The 18834-nt window shown below is 42.6% G+C and overlaps 1 protein-coding gene across 2 annotated transcripts in view; it reads left to right on the forward strand.

Moving 5' to 3' along the window:
* Positions 1–17967, forward strand: part of ZC2HC1B (zinc finger C2HC-type containing 1B) — a 42241-nt gene extending 24274 nt beyond the window's left edge. For both annotated transcript variants that reach the window (XM_086708063.1, XM_086708064.1), the window contains exons 5-7: positions 6351–6490; positions 10244–10352; positions 17207–17967. In XM_086708063.1, coding sequence (XP_086564189.1) covers positions 6351–6490; positions 10244–10352; positions 17207–17277 — 320 coding nt within the window. In that variant the 3' untranslated portion in view covers positions 17278–17967. The remainder of the gene's footprint in view (positions 1–6350; positions 6491–10243; positions 10353–17206) is intronic.
* Positions 17968–18834: the final 867 nt, after the last annotated feature.

Raw genomic sequence — 18834 nt, forward strand, 5'->3', positions numbered from 1 at the left:
AATAGTAGTTCCTTATAATTCTTTGTATCTTTATATTGTTGGTTGTACCTTCTCCTCTTTCATTTCTAATTTTATTTGAGTTCTCCTTTTTCCTGGATGAGTCTGACTAAAAGTTTGTTCATTTTGTTTATCTCTTCAAAGAATCATCTTTTATTTTCATTGATCTTCTCTATTGCTTTTTTAGTCCTAATTTCATTTATTTCGGCTCTGATTTTTATTATTTCCTTCTATTAACTTGGGCTTTGTTTATTCTTTCTGTAGTTCCTTTAGGTGTAAGGTTAGATAGCTTATTTGATATTTTTCTTGCTTCTTGAGGTAAGCTATATTGCTGTAAACTTCCTTCTTAGAGCTGCTTTTGCTGCCTCTCAAAGATTTTGAAACATTGTGTTTTCAAATTCATTTGTTTCAGGGTGTGTTTTGATTTCCTTTTTGATTTCTTTGTTGATCCATTGGTTGTTTAGTAGTAGCATGTTGTTGTAGATGTAACTGATTTAACTACTTTTGTGTTTTAACTTTCATACTAGCTTTATAAGTGATTGACCTTTACTATATGTTTGCTTTTACCAGTGAAACTGTTTTTTTCATAATTTTCTTACTTTCTTACTTTCTTACTTATGGCCTTTTATTTTACACTTAAGTCCTTTTAACATTTCTTGTAAGGCCAATTTAGTGGTGATGAACTCTAACTTTTGTTTGGGAAACTCTTTATCCGTCCTTTAATTCTGAATGATAACCTTGCCAGGTAGAGTGTTCTTGGTTATAGGTTTTTTTCCTTCCAGCCCTTTGAATATAGATCATGCCACTCCTTTTTAGCTTTCAAAGTTTCTGCAGAATATCTTTAATGACTAAATGACTTTAGTTTTAGCAGAAACTAAAAAATCAGCAGATAGCCTTATGTGGAGGATTCCCTTGTATGTAACTAGTTGCTTTCCTGTTGCTGCTGTTAAGAATCTTCCTTTATCTGTGATTGTTGACATTTTAATTATTACGTGTCTTGGTAGACTTCTTTGGGTTCATCTTATTTGGGACTCTGTGATTCCTGGACCTGGATGTCAGTTTTCATCCCAAGGTTAGGGAAGTTTCTTCAATATTATTGAAGAAATTATTCAAAATTATTTATTTCTTCAGTAAATTTTTTGCCCTTTTTTCTTGCTTTCCTCCTTCTGGGCCCCCCCATGATACAAATGTTAAAATGCTTGATGTTGTCCCAGAAGTTCCTTAACCTATCCTCATTTTTTTTTTTCTTTTGAGAGAGAGAAAGAAAGAGAGAGAGAGAGGCAGAGAGAAAGGGAGAGAGAGAACATTATAGGCTTCACAACCAGCATGGGGCCTGACATGGGGCTCGATCTCATGACTGTGAGATCATGACCTGAGCCAAAATCAAGAGTCAGATGCTTAACTGACTGAACCACCCAGGTGCCCCAACCTATCCTCATTTTTAAAAATTATTTTTTATTTTTGCTGTTCAGTTTGGGTGATTTCCACTACCGTGTCTTCCAGATTGTTGATCCATTCTTCTGCATCCTCTAATCTATGTTGATTCCCTCTAGTGCATTTTTCATTTCGTTATTCTATTCTCTGATTGGTTCTTACATTTTCTTTGTCTTTGTTGAAGTTATCATTGACTTCATCCACTCTTCTCTCAAGTCCAGTGAGCATCCTTGTTAACATCACTTTGAACTTTTTATCAGGGAGATTGCTCATCTCCATTTTGTTTAGTTGTGTGTGTTTTTGAGATTTTGTCTGTTTTTTTATTTTTTGTTGTTTGGCATATATTCTCTGTCTTTTTTTTCTTATTCTCTGTGTTTGTTTCTATGTATTTGGTAGGTCACTTATGTTTCCTGGTCTTGAAGGAAGGTAGATGTCTTGTGTAGAAGGCCTATAGGACCCAGTAATGCAATCTGCCCTGGTCACCAGAACCAGGAGCTCCAGGAGTGTGCTCTCTGTGGGCTGCTTGTGCCCTCTCGTTGTGACTGGGCCGTAACTGCTGTGAGTGCACTGCTGGGCGGGGCTGGCCCTTGGCATAGCTGGCCGAGCAGCTTGGCTGCAGCTGCTGTGGGCGTGCTGGTGGGTGGGATTAGCTCCCAGCGCAGCTGGCTAAGAGGCCTGGCCACAACTGTTGTGGGCGTGCTGGTGTGCCAGAAAATAATCTTAATAATTGCTTCACTTTTGCTGGGTGCTAATGAAAATATAGCTTAAAATAATGTGAAAGTAGAAAGATCTATGGCTGTGATTTTGATAATACTTTGGCAACAAGCCTTATATAACAAAAAAAATCTTTTATGAGCAGTATTTCCTGTTAATAGCAGACGCTACAGGGTTGATGGCTACTTTATAGTTCTTTAGTCAAACAAACGAAACTATGTCAGCTGTCCTGCTGTGTGGATTTCTCTAATTTCCACATTGGATTTAAAATGTGGGGATTATTGTTTCCTTAAAATAAATAATTCTCTTTGTAAGGTCTCATCACATGTACAATTTATTTTTCTGCCCTCATGTTCTTATGCTAAAACATAGCTTTATAATTAAATTCTTCCCTGTGCCCTTAGTATAATTTTATGCACCAAACAAAACGATTATCTAAAATAGCACATTTTTCATTACTATTCCATTAGACTATGTGAGGATTTTATATTAGTCCATATATTCTCAGTCTTAAATACTAGAAAACATGTACAGTTATAACTGGGGTTATATATAATGCGGCCTAGTATGCATGAGTTTGCAGATCATTTCCTTGTTTTCTCAGCATGATTCCTGATTTCATGACTCAGTTTTTGTGACATGCGTACATTTATTGTAATTCTTCCTAACTTAAGTAAATGTGCTAATCATTCAACTTTCCAGGATGCTGTGATACTTTATAGGAACAATGATAGAGAATATTTGCAGTTGAGATTTTCAGTGAGGCCTGGGACATTTAGTGCCCATTTCACAGGCTTCATAGACATGGACACTCAACACATTTTATTTTTTTTTTATTTTTTATTTTTTTTTTTTTAAATTTTTTTTTCAACGTTTATTTATTTTTGGGACAGAGAGAGACAGAGCATGAACGGGGGAGGGGCAGAGAGAGAGGGAGACACAGAATCGGAAACAGGCTCCAGGCTCTGAGCCATCAGCCCAGAGCCGGACGCGGGGCTCGAACTCACGGACCGCGAGATCGTGACCTGGCTGAAGTCGGACGCTTAACCGACTGCGCCACCCAGGCGCCCCTCAACACATTTTAAAAATGATGCTTGCTGAATGTTTTTGAGATCTGGCCACCTTTCCCATAGTCGTCCTAAGAACCCATCTGTAGTCAGACTTTAAAGATCATTACTTTGGAAATAAATAGCACATAGTGACTTTTATGACACCATTATTTTTTTTTTATTTTTTTAAATATTTATTTTTGAGACAGAGAGAGACAGAGCATGAACGGGGGAGGGTCAGAGAGAGAGGGAGACACAGAATCCGAAGCAGGCTCCAGGCTCTGAGCTGTCAGCCCAGCGCAGGGCTCGAACTCACAAACTGCGAGATCGTGACCTGAGCCAAAGTCGGACGCTTAACCTACTAAGCCACCCAGGCGCCCCACGATACCATTATTGATAGAGGAAGAGGGGACTCAGATTGAGATGACGGTGGACCATGTAAACCAGTCATGCTGTGTTCAGATTATTGTTGCAAAACCATTTTTTTTCCATTCTCAGAGTATTTGAAGTTTTCTTCCTCTGCCCCTTTATTATTATTATTATTTTAATGTTTGTTTATTTTTGAGAGAGAGAGAGAGAGAGACAGCACAAGTGGGGGAGCGGCAGAGAGAGAGAGAGACACAGAATCTGCAGCAGGCTCCAGGCTCTGAGCTGTTAGCACAGAGCCCGATATGGGTCTCGAACTCAGGAGCCATGAGATCATGACCTGAGTAGAAGTTGGGTGCTTAATCAGCTGAGCCACCCAAGCCACCCCTTCCTCTGCCCCTTTAAGTCTTGGCTTCCTGTCCCTCCTCTGGGCCCCTGGAGGACCCAGTGCTTCCTTAGAAGCTTACATCATGAGTGGCACTTGTCTACTTCTTTGCCTAGCCTTCTAGTTTTCTCTGAGATTTTTGTTGGCAGGGAAATACACCTCAGCTTTGTTGTGTCCCTGATGGCATACAGCGCCACACAGAAGGGTGGCAGTGAATCAATGAACGAACAAGTGGGAATGAAGAAGCCATCCAGTCACTGCCACGATCACTGTCTTTGCACAAACTGAGTAGGGTTTGTGGTAGCAGCATTTCTGACCAAAGCCTTGACTCTCAGCTGGTAAAACTCAAGAAACCACCAAAGCAAGAGAAGAGTTCTAGGTTTGCTTTCTCCATCACCACCATGAATTCTGCACAATAATGGCACTTTCAATTTTACTCTTATAAGCAGTTTCATTCCTGTTTGGTAGTTGGAAACGCAAGCTTGCTGGGCCTGTTTCCTTATAGTAATAGGATGTTCCACCTGCCCACTGTACTGAGCCCTAGTGTGACTTATCTGAGTTAACTTTCACAACAGCCTGATGAAATAGGTGCTGTGTAGGGACTGGGGAAATCGAAGCTTAAGGGATATTGAGTAACTTGCCGATGTTCGCACATGTAGCAGGTGAAGAACTCAGGTTCAAAACCAGTCAGGCAGGCTGCAGGGCCTTTATCATTTCCCAATGCTGCCCTATTTTATTCTGTTCAAGGGAAAAACCTTTACCACTGTGGGAAAACTTTGTTTCTGCAGAGTCGTTGTGCCCCCAACTATAAACCAGTGCCGGGCACGTAATAGGTGTTCAATACAGATTGAATTGATGATTACATACTGCCTTCTAGGATGTGAAATAAAAGGTTAGGCTAAGTACTTATCTGTTATATTCCAATTTCTTATATATGCCAATTATTACACTTTACTAGTATTCATTCTAGGAAAGGAAATGATTTGTTCCAACAAAACTCTTCCAAATTGTTTTAGAAGATGCCTTCAAAAAGACTTAATCTTGAAGACATCACTGCTTCAAACAGTCATGCACCCGTGTAGATGTGGATGTGGGTGACTATATACTAATCCAAATTTCCGTACCAAGCGTAAGGTCGGTGCTGTCTCAGATCTTTCCTGGCAGGGGGGAAGGGGAATGTTACTCTCTTCTAGTGCTCCTATCCACTTTGTCATCCCTTACCGGTGCCTAAAACAAAACAAAAAGAAAATCTCACGTTCCCACGCACTTCAGAGGGGTGGGCTCCAAAATGGCTTTGCCTTGAGCGTCTCCTCATTCTACAAAGGCCGTGGTTCTGGCACATCCCATTTCGCTCACTGGTTAGTCATTACAAACAAGGGCCAAACGGAGAGCAGTGGGCAGCAGCACAGAGGGTCCTGGTGCCCACAGAGCTGCCCGGGAGGTTCTGACCCTGAAGCTTTCCTACCACTCCTCCTGCTTTCCCCTTTCTCCTTTTTGAACCTCACCTTTTTCTTTTTCCTTTACCTCCTTCCTGAACTTATTATTTGCCTCCTTATTTAGGAGTTGAGTAAAAAAAAAAAAAAAAAAAAAAAAAAATCAATCACTGCAGAAGTAGTGTGTTTTTCTGCCAGCGACACTGACTTCAAATCCCATCCCCCAAACCCCCAAATTTGAAACACCTTCCTCCTTCTATAAAGAGCAAGAGGAGCCCCATAACCTCTCTGGTGACCTTCCGTCCCACCCAGTACCACAGCCTGGGCTTTTTATCTTCTGTGTTCTTCACCGTCATCAATACCAACCGTCTGTGATCCTAGGACTGTTTTCTTTATGTAAGGATTCACTGAATATCTCATTTAATTGAGAAGTGCCTAAATATAATGAGTCTATTGTCTAAGAAAATACCACATATGGGGCACCTGGGTGGCTCAGTCGGTTGAACGTCCGACTTTGGCCCAGGTCATGATCTCGCGGTCCGTGAGTTCGAGCCCCGTATCAGGCTCTGTGCTGACCGCTCAGAGCCTGGAGCCTGTTTCAGATTCTGTGTCTCCCTCTCTCTGACCCTCCCCCGTTCATGCTCTGTCTCTCTCTGTCTCAAAAATAAATAAACGTTAAAAAAAAAAAATTTAAAAATAAAAAAAAAAGAAAATACCACATAAACATTTTAAAGAGACACATTTAATTGAAATAAATGTATACAGGAGAAAGATGTCTCCCCATGCTCTGTCCTTTATTTCCGCCCTTGTACACCTTTCCCTCGGGCATAACACTGTCTCAAACCATAGTCTGAGACTTTTGCTCTTTTATGGTGGAGCAGAGGTCATATCTCATTTATTTCATTTCATATAGCCCATTCCAGAGTTCCTTTTGAAACATTGATTGCTTTTCGTTGTTATCTTTGCATTTAGATTATATTCAGTGCCCATACTGTATGAGGAGGTTTAATGAAACCGCAGCCAGTCGGCATATTAATTTCTGCAAGGATCAGTCTTCTCGCCGAGTCTTTGATCCAGCCCAGACAGCAGCCAAAATGGCATCCAGGGTGCAGGTAACTATCTCTCCCCAGGTGTTGGCTCTGTGCCCTTGCGTGTTCGGGGTGAGCAGGTAGGGTTTGGTAGGGAACCTAAATTATCCATCCCCAGAAGTATAAGGATCAAGGTCGCTACTCACTGTCATTCATCCTCATGGAAGTTGGCTTCTTTTGAGGCATGCTTTCTAGCTAGCAGCACCTTTGGATATTATAGAAAAAAATATTTCTACAGTGTTTGAAGCTTCTCAGGATGAAGCCTTGAATATATAAGTAGTGTTTCTGTAGTGTTACGGTAAAACCCTGTGCATGTATGCAACAGTAACTATCAGCCTTAGTCATCCAGAAAAGCACAGCGAACCTGAAGCGGGGCTGGCCGAGTGGGCAAGCTGTCGTAAGGAAGACCTGTTCTGTAGGTTGTCTGTGTTGTTCTCTGATAGAGGAGGGGTCTGCAGCCTTTTCTTTAAAGCCATAGAGTCAGCAAGGTAAAGTAAATGAATGGAAACAGGCTGTTACAAATAGGTACGGGTAAGTAAATGGACGGGCTGATCCGGAAGACGACAGACTAATGAAAACAGAACTGAGGTCCGGCAAACAGCTTCACACACATCAGCGGCCCCAGGGATATAACTTACGATATACTATGGAGACTGTTAGTCTCATAACATGACTCCGATGCCAAGGAAAGATTAAACTGGCCTGAATACTTGAGGGTATGAAACATTGAGAAAGATTTCCACAAGATCCAGTATGTAATAGGGGGTGGGAGCTTGTCCAACAGTAGCATATCCCGCGGACTCTGGACTCTGAGCTCTGTCTCCATACACAGTGGACAGTTACTGAGTGTCTATTCTGTCCCAGACACTGTGCTAGGTGCTGATTGATCAGCATTTGTAATTCAACAGAGGTGGAGGAGGGCTTGGAAACGAGGCAGTCGGAAGCTGTGGGATTTGACCTGTGCAGGAGCGCTATGGAGGAAGAGGCCAGTGTGATCCAGGGGAGCCTTCAAAGAAGAGCAGCATTTCTCCTTGAATATCAGATGGGTTCACCAGCCTGGAGTGGGGGTTGGGGAGGATATTACACACAAAATGTCCAGTTTGTGGCCTGAGGAGTGCCTGTGTGCGAGGGGGAAGGGGCAGGTGAGGGGGCATCAGATCTAGAAGGGCTTCCACTCGAGTCAGTTCAGAGAGGAGGAAAAGAGGAAGTGGCGAGATGCCCTCAAATCTGAGGACCTCACACAGGAACTGGAAAGTCCCCCCTGAACCCAGGAAGTCGTCCTCTCCACTTTCTCAACTTGTCCCTTCTTCCTGGCATGCTTCTGCTAGCTCCCCTCTCTGCAGATCGCCTTTCTTAGCTCTCCTGTCTGGTTGTGACCTGCCCCCTGTGTCGTTCTGTGGGCAGTGTCGACGGGTTGAATAGTGCAGACTGGAGTGACACAATTGGTGTTTTAGAAGGATTACCTTTGCCACTAGTGGTCAGATGGATTGGCCATGGTTAGGAGTCCCAGCAACAGATAAAGAATGCGGGCCCAGAGAAAGAGGACTAACGGGTTGCATGCGGAGGAAGAATTTGAGAATGGGGGGTCTGGGACGCCGATTGGATATGGGCTAAAAGAGGATCGGGGTTGACAAGGATTTTAGCTTCGGAGCCTGAGAAGGTAGTATACTATACATCTAGATAAAGAACACAGGAAGCAGGAGATAGATGTGTTGGTGGAGCAGGCAGGGTGGTTATGATAAATATAGTTGTAGAGATTCAATCTTTATACCTGCAATAGCATGGGAGCAGTGCGGCGTGGAAGGAACCCAGATTCTGCAATCACTAGTTAGGGTTTGACTTTCAATTCTTTAATTTATTATCCGTAGGTAAACTTAGACAAATTCTTTGAGACTCACTTTATTTTTTTTTTTTTATTTTTTTTTTTTAATTTTTTTTTCAACGTTTATTTATTTTTGGGACAGAGAGAGACAGAGCATGAACGGGGAGGGTCAGAGAGAGAGGGAGACACAGAATCGGAAACAGGCTCCAGGCTCTGAGCCATCAGCCCAGAGCCCGACGCGGGGCTCGAACTCACGGACCGCGAGATCGTGACCTGGCTGAAGTCGGACGCTTAACCGACTGCGCCACCCAGACGCCCCTGAGACTCACTTTAATCTGTACCTTGCCACATTGTTGCGAGGATTATAGACAACAGAAGCAAAGTGGCTTGCACACAGGTCTCCTCCGCCTTTCCTCTTTCCACGCTGCCCCACCCTCCTCCTCCTCTCTGGCCATCCTCTCTTGTCAGTGGGACAGGCACCACAATCTGGGGGGTATATGATGCTTTGGGCTTGAATTCAACTGAGTTGGAAAAGTTTTCTTTCTTAAAATTTCTTTTTTTTTTTTTTAATTTTTTAAAAAGTTTATTCATTTATTTCTGAGAGTGTGAGAGACAGTGAGCACTAGTGGGGGAGGGGCAGAGAGAGAGAGAGAGAGCAAGAGAATCCCAAGCAGGCTGTCAGCACAGAGTCCGACGCGGGGCTTGAACCCACGAACAGTGAGATCATGACCTGAGCCGGGACCAAGAGTCGGATGGATGCTCAACCGACCGAGCCCCCCGGGCGCCCCGGAAAAGTTTTCTAAGTGAAACTCTACCTATACCTTCTAAAGCAGGGAAGGGCGCATTACATTTCTTCGAAATGTTCTAACCAGTTCACGAAGTTCGTCACATTAGTGGGGCCAAAGGGAGCCCAGGGAAGCAGCAAACGGAAGTGCTTTTTATTCCTGAAGAAGGCCAGCTGGCCGTCCTGAGTGTAACCAGTGACTTGGCCCTGTTCCTCTCCTTGTTTTCCAGAACTAAGTGGTGATTGGGCGCGCAGAAGAAAAATTAGCTGCTTTCTGAGGAAACTCCCCGTAGAGTGTATCTGAACAGCAGCCCTTGTTTGTCTTCTGCCAGCTTCGCCACTCAGGGGCCGGGCTCATAGTGGGGCCCATTCAGAGTGGAGCAAGACGGGAGGGGTCGTCTTACTGCTGAAGGGCTGTTAACAGCACAGCTGAAATGTGTTTCTATTTTAAACATAATCAACTTTAAAAATGTGTTATAGCCTTCACCAAAAGAGACCGGTACAGGCCTCTGGAAATAGCTGTCTTTGTCTGCATGGGGATGAGCTGCCTGCTGTAGCCCCGCGGCTATCCTTGCCCACGTGAGAACTCTCACTTGGAGTAGCAGGTTATCTTTATACAGTAGTTGCCATGGAGATGTTGGGACCGGTAGCTAGGTAGGAAGCCCCCGAAGGACCTTCGGGTCCTTATTCTGTATTAATGTAACTGTTCAGCTACCGCTGCGCGGCAGGGAGGGGCGTGGTGTGGAGATGATGGAATTCTGTGTTTAAAACATGTGCTGCCTGCCAACGTCTGTTTTTCTTCTCCGTTCGTGAATTTAAAAACAAAATCATCCTCAAGTAAAATGAACAACTAAAATGTTCCATAACTGTCCTTATTGACATTAAGTGATTTCTTATGTCTCCATACAATGAATTTTACAGGATTAACCTATCACCACTCCCCTCAGGGGTTGATTATGGAGTGCAAGTGCCAAAACCCAGACGTGACTCTGAGAACCGGCAGGAGGACAGGCGAACGAGGGTACAGGGTGTGCGTGTGTCCCCTCCCCGTGGGTGCAGCATGTCCTGGAGCTGACCCCCATCTGCTACTGGTTAAGTGGCAACAGCTTTACCTCCTGAGTGCTACCTGAGGTTACAGACTTGTTCCCCGTCTCTCTTGCTCTTCCTGTAGGCTAGGGCTCAGATGAGTCCCAAAAAAGAGCCAACTGTAACCAGTGCCGTGAGAGTGTTGCTGCAGAACAGGGCCCTGGGATCCCCGACTGTGGTCCCAGCTAGGCCAGGTGAGTCGGAACGAGCGAGTCGGCTATCGGATGAGGGACCAGAGGGGAACCGCTTGTTGGCTTTGGGATTTGTTGGCGGTTGAAGAAAGCTGTGACATACAGTGTTGCTTTTGGGTGTAAAGATATGTGGTTTTGTTTGAGGTTAACACTTATTTGCCAAGAAGGAGCGTTTCCGAATTTATCGGGATTTGATAACTCTGTTGATATACAGAGTCAGATACAGGACGGTCTAGAGCCATCCTTCTCTGGTCTTGTGAAATTGAAAAGAGGTTAAGAATGGGATATAGCAGTGTGTCAGGTATGGTGTGGAAAATAAGAGAAGAAAATGGAAGAACCAAGACATGGCAACAACCTAAGTGTCTGCTGCTGGATGAAGAGTTAAAGACGTTGCATATAGACATGATGGAATGTCATGTAGCCATAGAAAAGAAGGAAATTCTGCCTTCTGTGACAACACGGACGGACATTAAGATCATTATCCTAAGTGAGATAGTTCAGACAGAGAAAGATAAATACCGTGTGATCACACTGACATATGGAATCTAAAAGAAGCTGAACTCATAAAAACAGGAAGTAGAATGGTGGTTGTCATAGGTGAAGGTGAGGTTGGGGAAATGATGGTCAAAGGGTACAGACTCCCAGTTGTAAGTGCCGGGGATCTAATGTACGGCATGGGGACTTTTGTTAAAAATATTGTGTTATATACTTGAAACTTGCTAAGAGAGTAGATCTTAAATATCCTCACCACACACACCCACCAAAAGTAACTATGTGAGGTGATGGATGTGTAAAAATTTTTTGTGGTAGTTATTTTGCAAGATATAGGTGTATCAAACCATCCTGTTGTGCACCTTAAACCCTCACGATGTTCTAATCAATTATATCTCAATAAAGCTGGGAAAGAAAAAAAAAAGGGAAATTTTCCTTGCTAGAACTAAACAATTTCTTCCAAGTAGCAGAAAGGCATAACCACCATTAAAGCACTTCCTATGTGCTAGAACCATTTCATTTTATCCTCCTAATAATCTCCCGAATGTTTTAATCTGCGGAAAGGGAAAGAGGCTCGGAGAGGAGAAGTTACTTGTTCAAGGCACACGACCGGTAAACCTACATGTGTTTCCCCTCTGCACTGAGCTGCCTTAATAAATGTGGCATTCTTCTTATGATCAACATTATGCTATGAAGGCAATGTGAATTCACTCATGGCCATATTGTTGCCTCTGATCAGAAGTCATATTTTGAAGAAGTTCTCAGAATCAGACCAGGAACTGCCAGTCTCAAAGCTTATAAAGTCACCACACCAGAAAGCTTTTGTAGTTTTGAAATTCCTCATGAGTTGTTTATCATGGGCTACAAATGGAATGGGACATTTGAAAAAGATTCCCTACAGGCCTGTAAGCCCAATCCATTCATTTTTTTCCTGATCTGTGAAAACTTAACAATGGGGTTTTAGTTTTCACTTAGAGAAAAATAAATTCAAATTGTACGTGTGTTTATTTGGTAAAACTTGCAATTTTTCTAAACTATAGATTAGTGTCCTTCAGGAGAGACAAATTCTTTCTATTATAGTTTCTTTCCTTATTTTTTCCAAAGATTATATTGCCTCCCTTCCAGTGAAAAGCCCTCTTTTAAGTTTGAGCTTGAACCTTACTTGCCAGGAGGGAATATTTCTAAATTCATCATGATTAGAGAACTCTGACAATGTGCAAAGTCCGGTCTGAGTACAGCAGTGGAGATAGGGCCTTCATTCCTTGGTCTAGTAAATTTGCAAAACGATTGGGAATGGTTCGAGAAGACAGTGTGTCAGGATGAAACAGTGTTGAAAATAAAGGAAGAGGTTTTTTTGGCTTGGGCTAAGTAATTTCTTCAAAGTAGCAGCAAAGCGTAAGTGAAAAAGTCCTAAACTACAACTCAGAAGTCTCATGTCACAGTATGTGACACATCCCATAATGTGTCTTGGGATGTGATATGTCCCAGCACTTGACATTAGGCAGAATGTTATAGACACCATTCTAATATATCAGAAAATAGATTAATAGCCAGTAGGTCTAAGCAAAATAGTATTATGTTTGCTCTCGACGAGTTATGGTGGTTTATGACCACTGTGATGTTGCTAAGTAAAAGGCACATTTTTTAACATGGCTCACACTGGGTTCTATACCACCACCACCTCTGTGTTGTTCTTTAAAAAAAATTTTTTTTTTATTTATATATGAAATTTATTGTCAAATTGGTTTCCATACAACACCCAGTGCTCATCCCAAAAGGTGCCCTCCTCAATACCCATCACCCACCCTCTCCTCCCTCCCACCCCCCATCAACCCTTAGTTTGTTCTCAGTTCTCAACAGTCTCTTATGCTTTGGCTCTCTCCCACTCTAACCTCTAAAAAAAAATTTTTTTTTAATGTTTATTTATTTTTGAGAGAGAGTATGAGTGGGGGAAGGGCAGAGAGAGAGGGAGACACAGAATCCAAAGCAGGCTCCAGGCTCCCAGCTGTCATCACAGGGCCCAACGCGGGGCTTGAACTCATAAACTGAGATCGTGAGCTGAGCTGAAGTCGGACACTTAACTGACGGAGTCCCCCAGACGCCCCTGTGTTGTTCTAGGCGGTAACAGGCCTGCACACTCCTGACCCAGGGCTCTTGTTGCTCCTTTGGCTGAAGACCAAAACAGTCCCCCACTGACCTGCACTGCTCACTCCCTTCAGGTCTTTATTGAGTGTCGTCTTCAGAGTGACCCCCCCCAACCTCTGTGTTTAAACTTAAACCCTCCATAATTCCCTTTGTAGTCTTTTTAAAAACCTTTTTAGTGTCTATTTATTTATTTTGAAAGAGAGCATGCACGCTCTAGCAAGGGAGGGGCAGAGAGAGAGAGAAGAGAGAGAGAAAAAGTGAATCCCAAGCAGGCTCCGTGCTGCCAGCGCAGAGCCTGACATGGGGCTCGAACTCACAAACCGTGAGATCGTGACTTAGGCCAAAACCAAGAGTCAGATGCTTAACCTATTGAGCCACCCATGTGCTCTCCCCCTTTGTAGTTTTTTAATATAGAATTTATTACCATTTAATATTCTGTATATATTTTTCTCCCACCACCAAAAAGGAATTTAAGTTTCAAGAAGGCTAGGATCTGTCTCCTTTGTCTATTTTTAATTCTACTGCTGTATCTCTACCTGTTGGAACTGTTTAGAGCACATGAGATATTTGAGAAACACTTTTTTGAATGAAATATATGGGAGAAAAGTAGATATCTTGATTCTGTAATTTCCCACTTAAATTATTGGCATGTGAATTAGAATTGTCATGTTAATTAGCTTTAAGAGGTAGTTTTTGTTTTGGTGTGCCTGGGTGGCTCAGTCGGTTGAGCGTCCAACTTCGGCTCAGGTTATGATCTCACAGTTTGTGAGTTCGAGCCCCGCATCAGGCTCTGTGCTGACCGCTTGCTTAGAGCCTGGAGCCTGCTTCGGATTCTGTGTCTTCTTCTCTCTCTGCCCCTTCCCTGCTCATGCTCTGTCTCTTTCTGTTTCTCAAAGATAAATAAATGTTAAAAAAAAAAAAAGAGGTAGTTTTTGTTTTATTTCAGGTTTAAGATGCTTTTAAATTTTAATTTCTTGGAGTGTCTGGGTGGCTTAGTCAGTTAAGCCTCTGACTCCTCATTTCAGCTTAGGTCGTGATCTCGCAGCTTGTGAGATCGAGCCCCGTGTTGGGCTCTGTGCTGATGGCCTGGACACTGCTTGGGATTCTCGCTGTCCCTCTTTTTCTCCCCTACCCCATGTGCACAGGCACTCTCTCTCAAAATAAGCATTTTAAAAAAAATTGAATTCCTTGTCTTTTCCTGTAGTGTCACCTGCTTACATTTAAATATAAAGTCTCCGGTTGGTATGCCTTTAAATTAGTTAACATTCATTTGGAGTCATTCTGGGGAGAAAGCATGCTGAACATATAAGAAGTATATTCATCTCAGGGGAGATGAATTCTTAAAAATGTTTAAGGCTTAGAGAAAAACATTGCCTTTCACTAATATAAAGAGGCTCTGATATGAATCAGATCTGCATCTTACTGTCCGTTGTTTCTGTTCAGCTCGGTCTCAGTGTATTTGAGAATAGGAGAATCTATTAAAAAATTGTGGTTGCTGGGCTTTGCTATTTCTAGATTGATAATCAGTAGTTTAGGCCACTTGGTGTCACTCGCCTTCCACATAAATCCTATTATTGTCTTTCATCTAGCTGGCGGTTAACTCTGTAAAACTCTGGCTTTCATTCTTAACCTCTCTTGAGTAAAATAAACATGTAGTACCTTCCAGGTACAGCATTTTGTTCTAAATTCAGTCAGGGGAGATACGTGTGCAAAAGTCACAATCTTATGAGAAGATAAGCGTGTGCGGGAAGATCTCTGATTCAAGAAAGCATGTGATGTATGAAGTTGACACAGCAGCTGCCGTGGATGTTCAGAGGATTCATTCATTGAACATATTATTATGCATGGTTATTTCTTATGCCCATAGATTCCTAAAAGTCTTAGAGAAGAGGCAGTTAAAAATTATGTCAAGTATTTAACAATTAGAAGTGAAAGTCCTAAGGGAATACAAGAAAAATCATCTTTGCTCAGGAGGCTTTATGGAGGACGTGTCAGCCTGAGAGAGAGGAAGCTTCGTGGGGGCGGAGGCATTCGGGATGAGCTTTCAGGGTGAGCTAGATTTTGACCAGTGGAGAAAAATTGAAGATGGAACAAACAAAGATAAGAAAAGGAAAATGCAGAAGACATACTTCGGAAACAAATGGCCCAAAGCATAGCAACGAGTTGGGGTGTGAGCAGAAAATCAAGTTAGAACGGAAGGCTGGCCCTGGAGCAAGGAGGGTCATAAATGCTCAGTGAGGCACCCAGACTGGATGTGATAAACGCAGACGCTGATGTTGCCTCCTCCGTCACTGGTGGCTGCATAAGTTAGGCAATCACGATGGCCTGGGATTTCTCATTTCGAGCTATTTTGTTTGCAGAAAATTCTTTTGAGGGAGCATTTTTTAAAAAGTATCACGTAGGAAATTAATGCTTAGTGTGGAAAATACTGGAAAATGGAGAAAAAGAAGAAAATAAAAGACACTCATAATTCCATATCCTGACATGACCACTGTCAACATCGATACCGTTTTCCATTTTCCTCTACTTACACTTTCTTTTTTTTTTCCGTTTTATCAAAGTCTGGGATCATAGCCCCTCTACTCATCCTCACTTTTTTTCACTAACACATTTTGAAGATTTCCCTATGGCAAAAAGAGTTTTGTCTTCGAGCACTGTATCCCAGATTACTTATTTAGCTCTTTTCCTGGCAGTGAGCAGCTAGGTTGTATCCACTTTTTTGCTGAGCTAAGTAATTCCCTTCTTCGTGGATGATGGCCCAGACTGATGTCGAGCAGTCTTCTGAGCACGTCATATATCATCTCGTTCACACCTCACAGTAATACAGTGCACACGTAATTGTCCTGTTCCTGGTTTACAGGTGAGGGAAGCACAGAAAGCCTAAGGAACTGGCTCAAGCCGCTTCATCGAAAGGGGTAGAGCCGACCAGACCTTTGTCTGCTTTGGGAAAACTGGGTCAACAGTGAAAACATTAAGGAGATAGGCATTGATAATATTGTAATCATTACCTGTAATACTTATGTATGGAAATTGTTGTGGAAAAAGATATATAGATCTTTTACTCACACGAAGATTCTGATGTTCAGTTGCAAAGTGAGTTTATAGCCTAGTTAGCAAATATACAACCGGTGGCTATTTGCTCGAGGGTTTGGGTGTAAAAGGGACTGGGTTTCTGAGAAGGTACTGCTGAGCGAAGCTTCTCCAGGACTTTCATACAGAGCAACTAAGATCACTGTGTCAATACAGTTCTGGGCGCTAGACCTATATTGTGTCATGTATTCACCGAATCGTATTGCACGGCTTTGTTGGGGTGGGCTCTGCTTTTATTTTTGGATCCAGCGGATTTGATGAAGGTAAGCATCTTCCCTGCACTGGCATCCCCTCCTTACTAATTTAATTATGTAGCAGATGTAACAAGTATCAAGGGGTCAGTTGCCGCGTCTTTGGAAGACCTAAAACTTGTAGGACTTTCAGCAAAAGGAACACTGAAAACTCTACTCCCATGTCTTTGGATTAGTTTGATTCACGGTGTCCTTGGGTTGTTTGGTAACTCCCCCTTCATAAAACACGGAGTGGAAAGGAGGCCTCTAGGACAGAAGGGGATTGTTCCGTTTTACAAAACAAAACAAAACAAAAAAGATTTATCTGAGACTCCTGTCCCATACCATGCAGTACAAAACAGACCATGGTATGGCAGGCTTGTATCTACAAACTCCTCCACCCTGATACCTAATAATGCTGCTGGGCACAAAGGAAAAGAATCCTGTTTATGGAATGAGTCCATCGCTATGAAAATAAGCCCTGGGAGGAAAGGCATCTCATGCTTCCATAAGGCTTATCAAACCCTTTCTGGAATGAGAGCAGGCAAAGAACTGTGAAGACACGATATACTCAGGGAACATTTCGAAAGCCAGGACAGCAGTGGGGAGAGTCGGATTGTATAAGTGGTGGCCCGCCTGAGGTGCTGGTCCCGGAGGGCCCAACCGCGAGAAGCGCCAGGGGCAGAGATAGAGAAGGTGCCTGGGACTGTCCCTGTTTCCCTTATTATTTGGCCCAAGATAGAGACTGATTATTTGTCTATAGCTACAAAACAAAACAGAACAAAACAAAAAGGAAGGAGAGACTTCTGAATCCAATGTGAGGATTTCATAATCATTCCTTTTTTTTTTCTTGCTAATGTTTGCTTTTACATAATAACAAATCTGTTTATGTCTGCAAAGGATTAGCAGTGGACCCTGCTTCTGGAGCAAAACTCAGACAAGGATTTACTAAATCTTCTAAAAAAGATTAACTCCTAGAGGCCAGGTAAGGGAAAAAAAAAAAAATTAACCTCTAATCCAGGTGTTGCTAATCATTTAATGTGTAAGATCCTATTACTGAGCCTTTAAGAGAATGAATCCATAGCAGGCAAACCAAAGAGAAATTTGGGTAAACCCTCCCTTGGATTAACAAAATATATGCTCTTGAAACATACTCTTTTGTTAAACATACAGTTTGAAAATGATATTCAGCTTCTGACTGGTAAACCACAGGAAAGGGGAATGAGCCCTCATTTTGACAGGGAGGCTACAGCCCTGTCCCTTCTTCCACACGCATTTCCCCCAAAAAGGCCATTTCCCTGAGATTGATACTGAATCGGACTGCTATGGAGACTTTTTTTTTTTTTTTGATATTGTGATTTTTGTTGTTAAAACTGTAATGAGGCCTATATTATTTAACATTCCCAATGTGGAAACAATGAAGTTCTAAAGTAAATGCCTTTTTTTGTTTTCAGACGGTCTCCCCTTATCAGCCTGCGTGGCTGTGTACCCAGGAATGCCACCTAAGGGGGGGGAAAGGCAGACAGCTGTTCCATAAGCCCACGATTCTTCTTGAGACGTCATGTAGAACAAGTAAAAACTAGATTCAGATTTTCTTCTTCTTTACTCCCTTTAAAATTTTCAAAACAGTATCATTAAACAACATATCAGCCTGCGTGAAAGTGGTTGAAGTTTTGGTGGTTTTTTTCGGACATTTAATAGGTCTTTAAAGAAATGTTACTTTGGTGTTAGAACTTTTTGGTGAAACAGTCTTTGGAGTTCTATTTACTGGCATTATTTACTTACTAGGAGAATCGGTTTTTTATCCAGCTTCAGTCTATATAATGTGAAATCCCATTTTTGATATTTTCTTCTGATAAACTTTAATTAGTAAATATCCTAAGTTTCCATCTGTATACGACGAAGGATTGTCCCACACCAGTGCACACAATTTCGGGGGAAACGCTGCAGTGGAGGAACAAGATACAAGAACCTTCCCGTCCTGTGGGAAGGATGCTCTTAAGAGGCCTCAGGCTGTTTCTCGTGGCCAGGTCAGAAGTCACCTGCTCAGTTTGCCTCCGGTTTCTATGGCTCTGTGGGGAGGTGGTGTCTCAACTCTTCCTTCTCCTTGCCGTCCTCTGGGTGAATACACTCTTTTTGTAAAGTGTTTTGTACTCCTGCTTTTTCATGTAAGAATTTTTATTTAAAAAAATTGTTTTAATGTTTTATTCATCTTTTGGAGACAGAGCGAGACAGAGTGCAAGTAGGGGAGAGGCATAGAGAGAGAGACAAAATCTGAAGCAGGCTCCAGGCGCTGAGCTGTGAGCACAGCTGACACGAACCGTGAGATCATGACCTGAGCTGAAGTCAGACGCTGAACTGACCAAGCCACCCAGGTGCCCCAAGGATTATTTTTAATTAAAGCTTTTATTTATTTTGAGTGGGGGAGGGGCAGAGGAGGGAGAGAGAGAATCCCAAGCAGGTTCCTCGCTGACAGCATGGAGCCCTGTGCAGGACTCAGACTCACGAACTGTGAGTTCATGACCTGA

Source organism: Puma concolor, chromosome B2 (genome assembly GCF_028749965.1).
Source record: "Puma concolor isolate L17-30 chromosome B2, mPumCon1.1.hap2, whole genome shotgun sequence".
NCBI classification, from domain to species: Eukaryota; Metazoa; Chordata; class Mammalia; order Carnivora; family Felidae; genus Puma; species Puma concolor.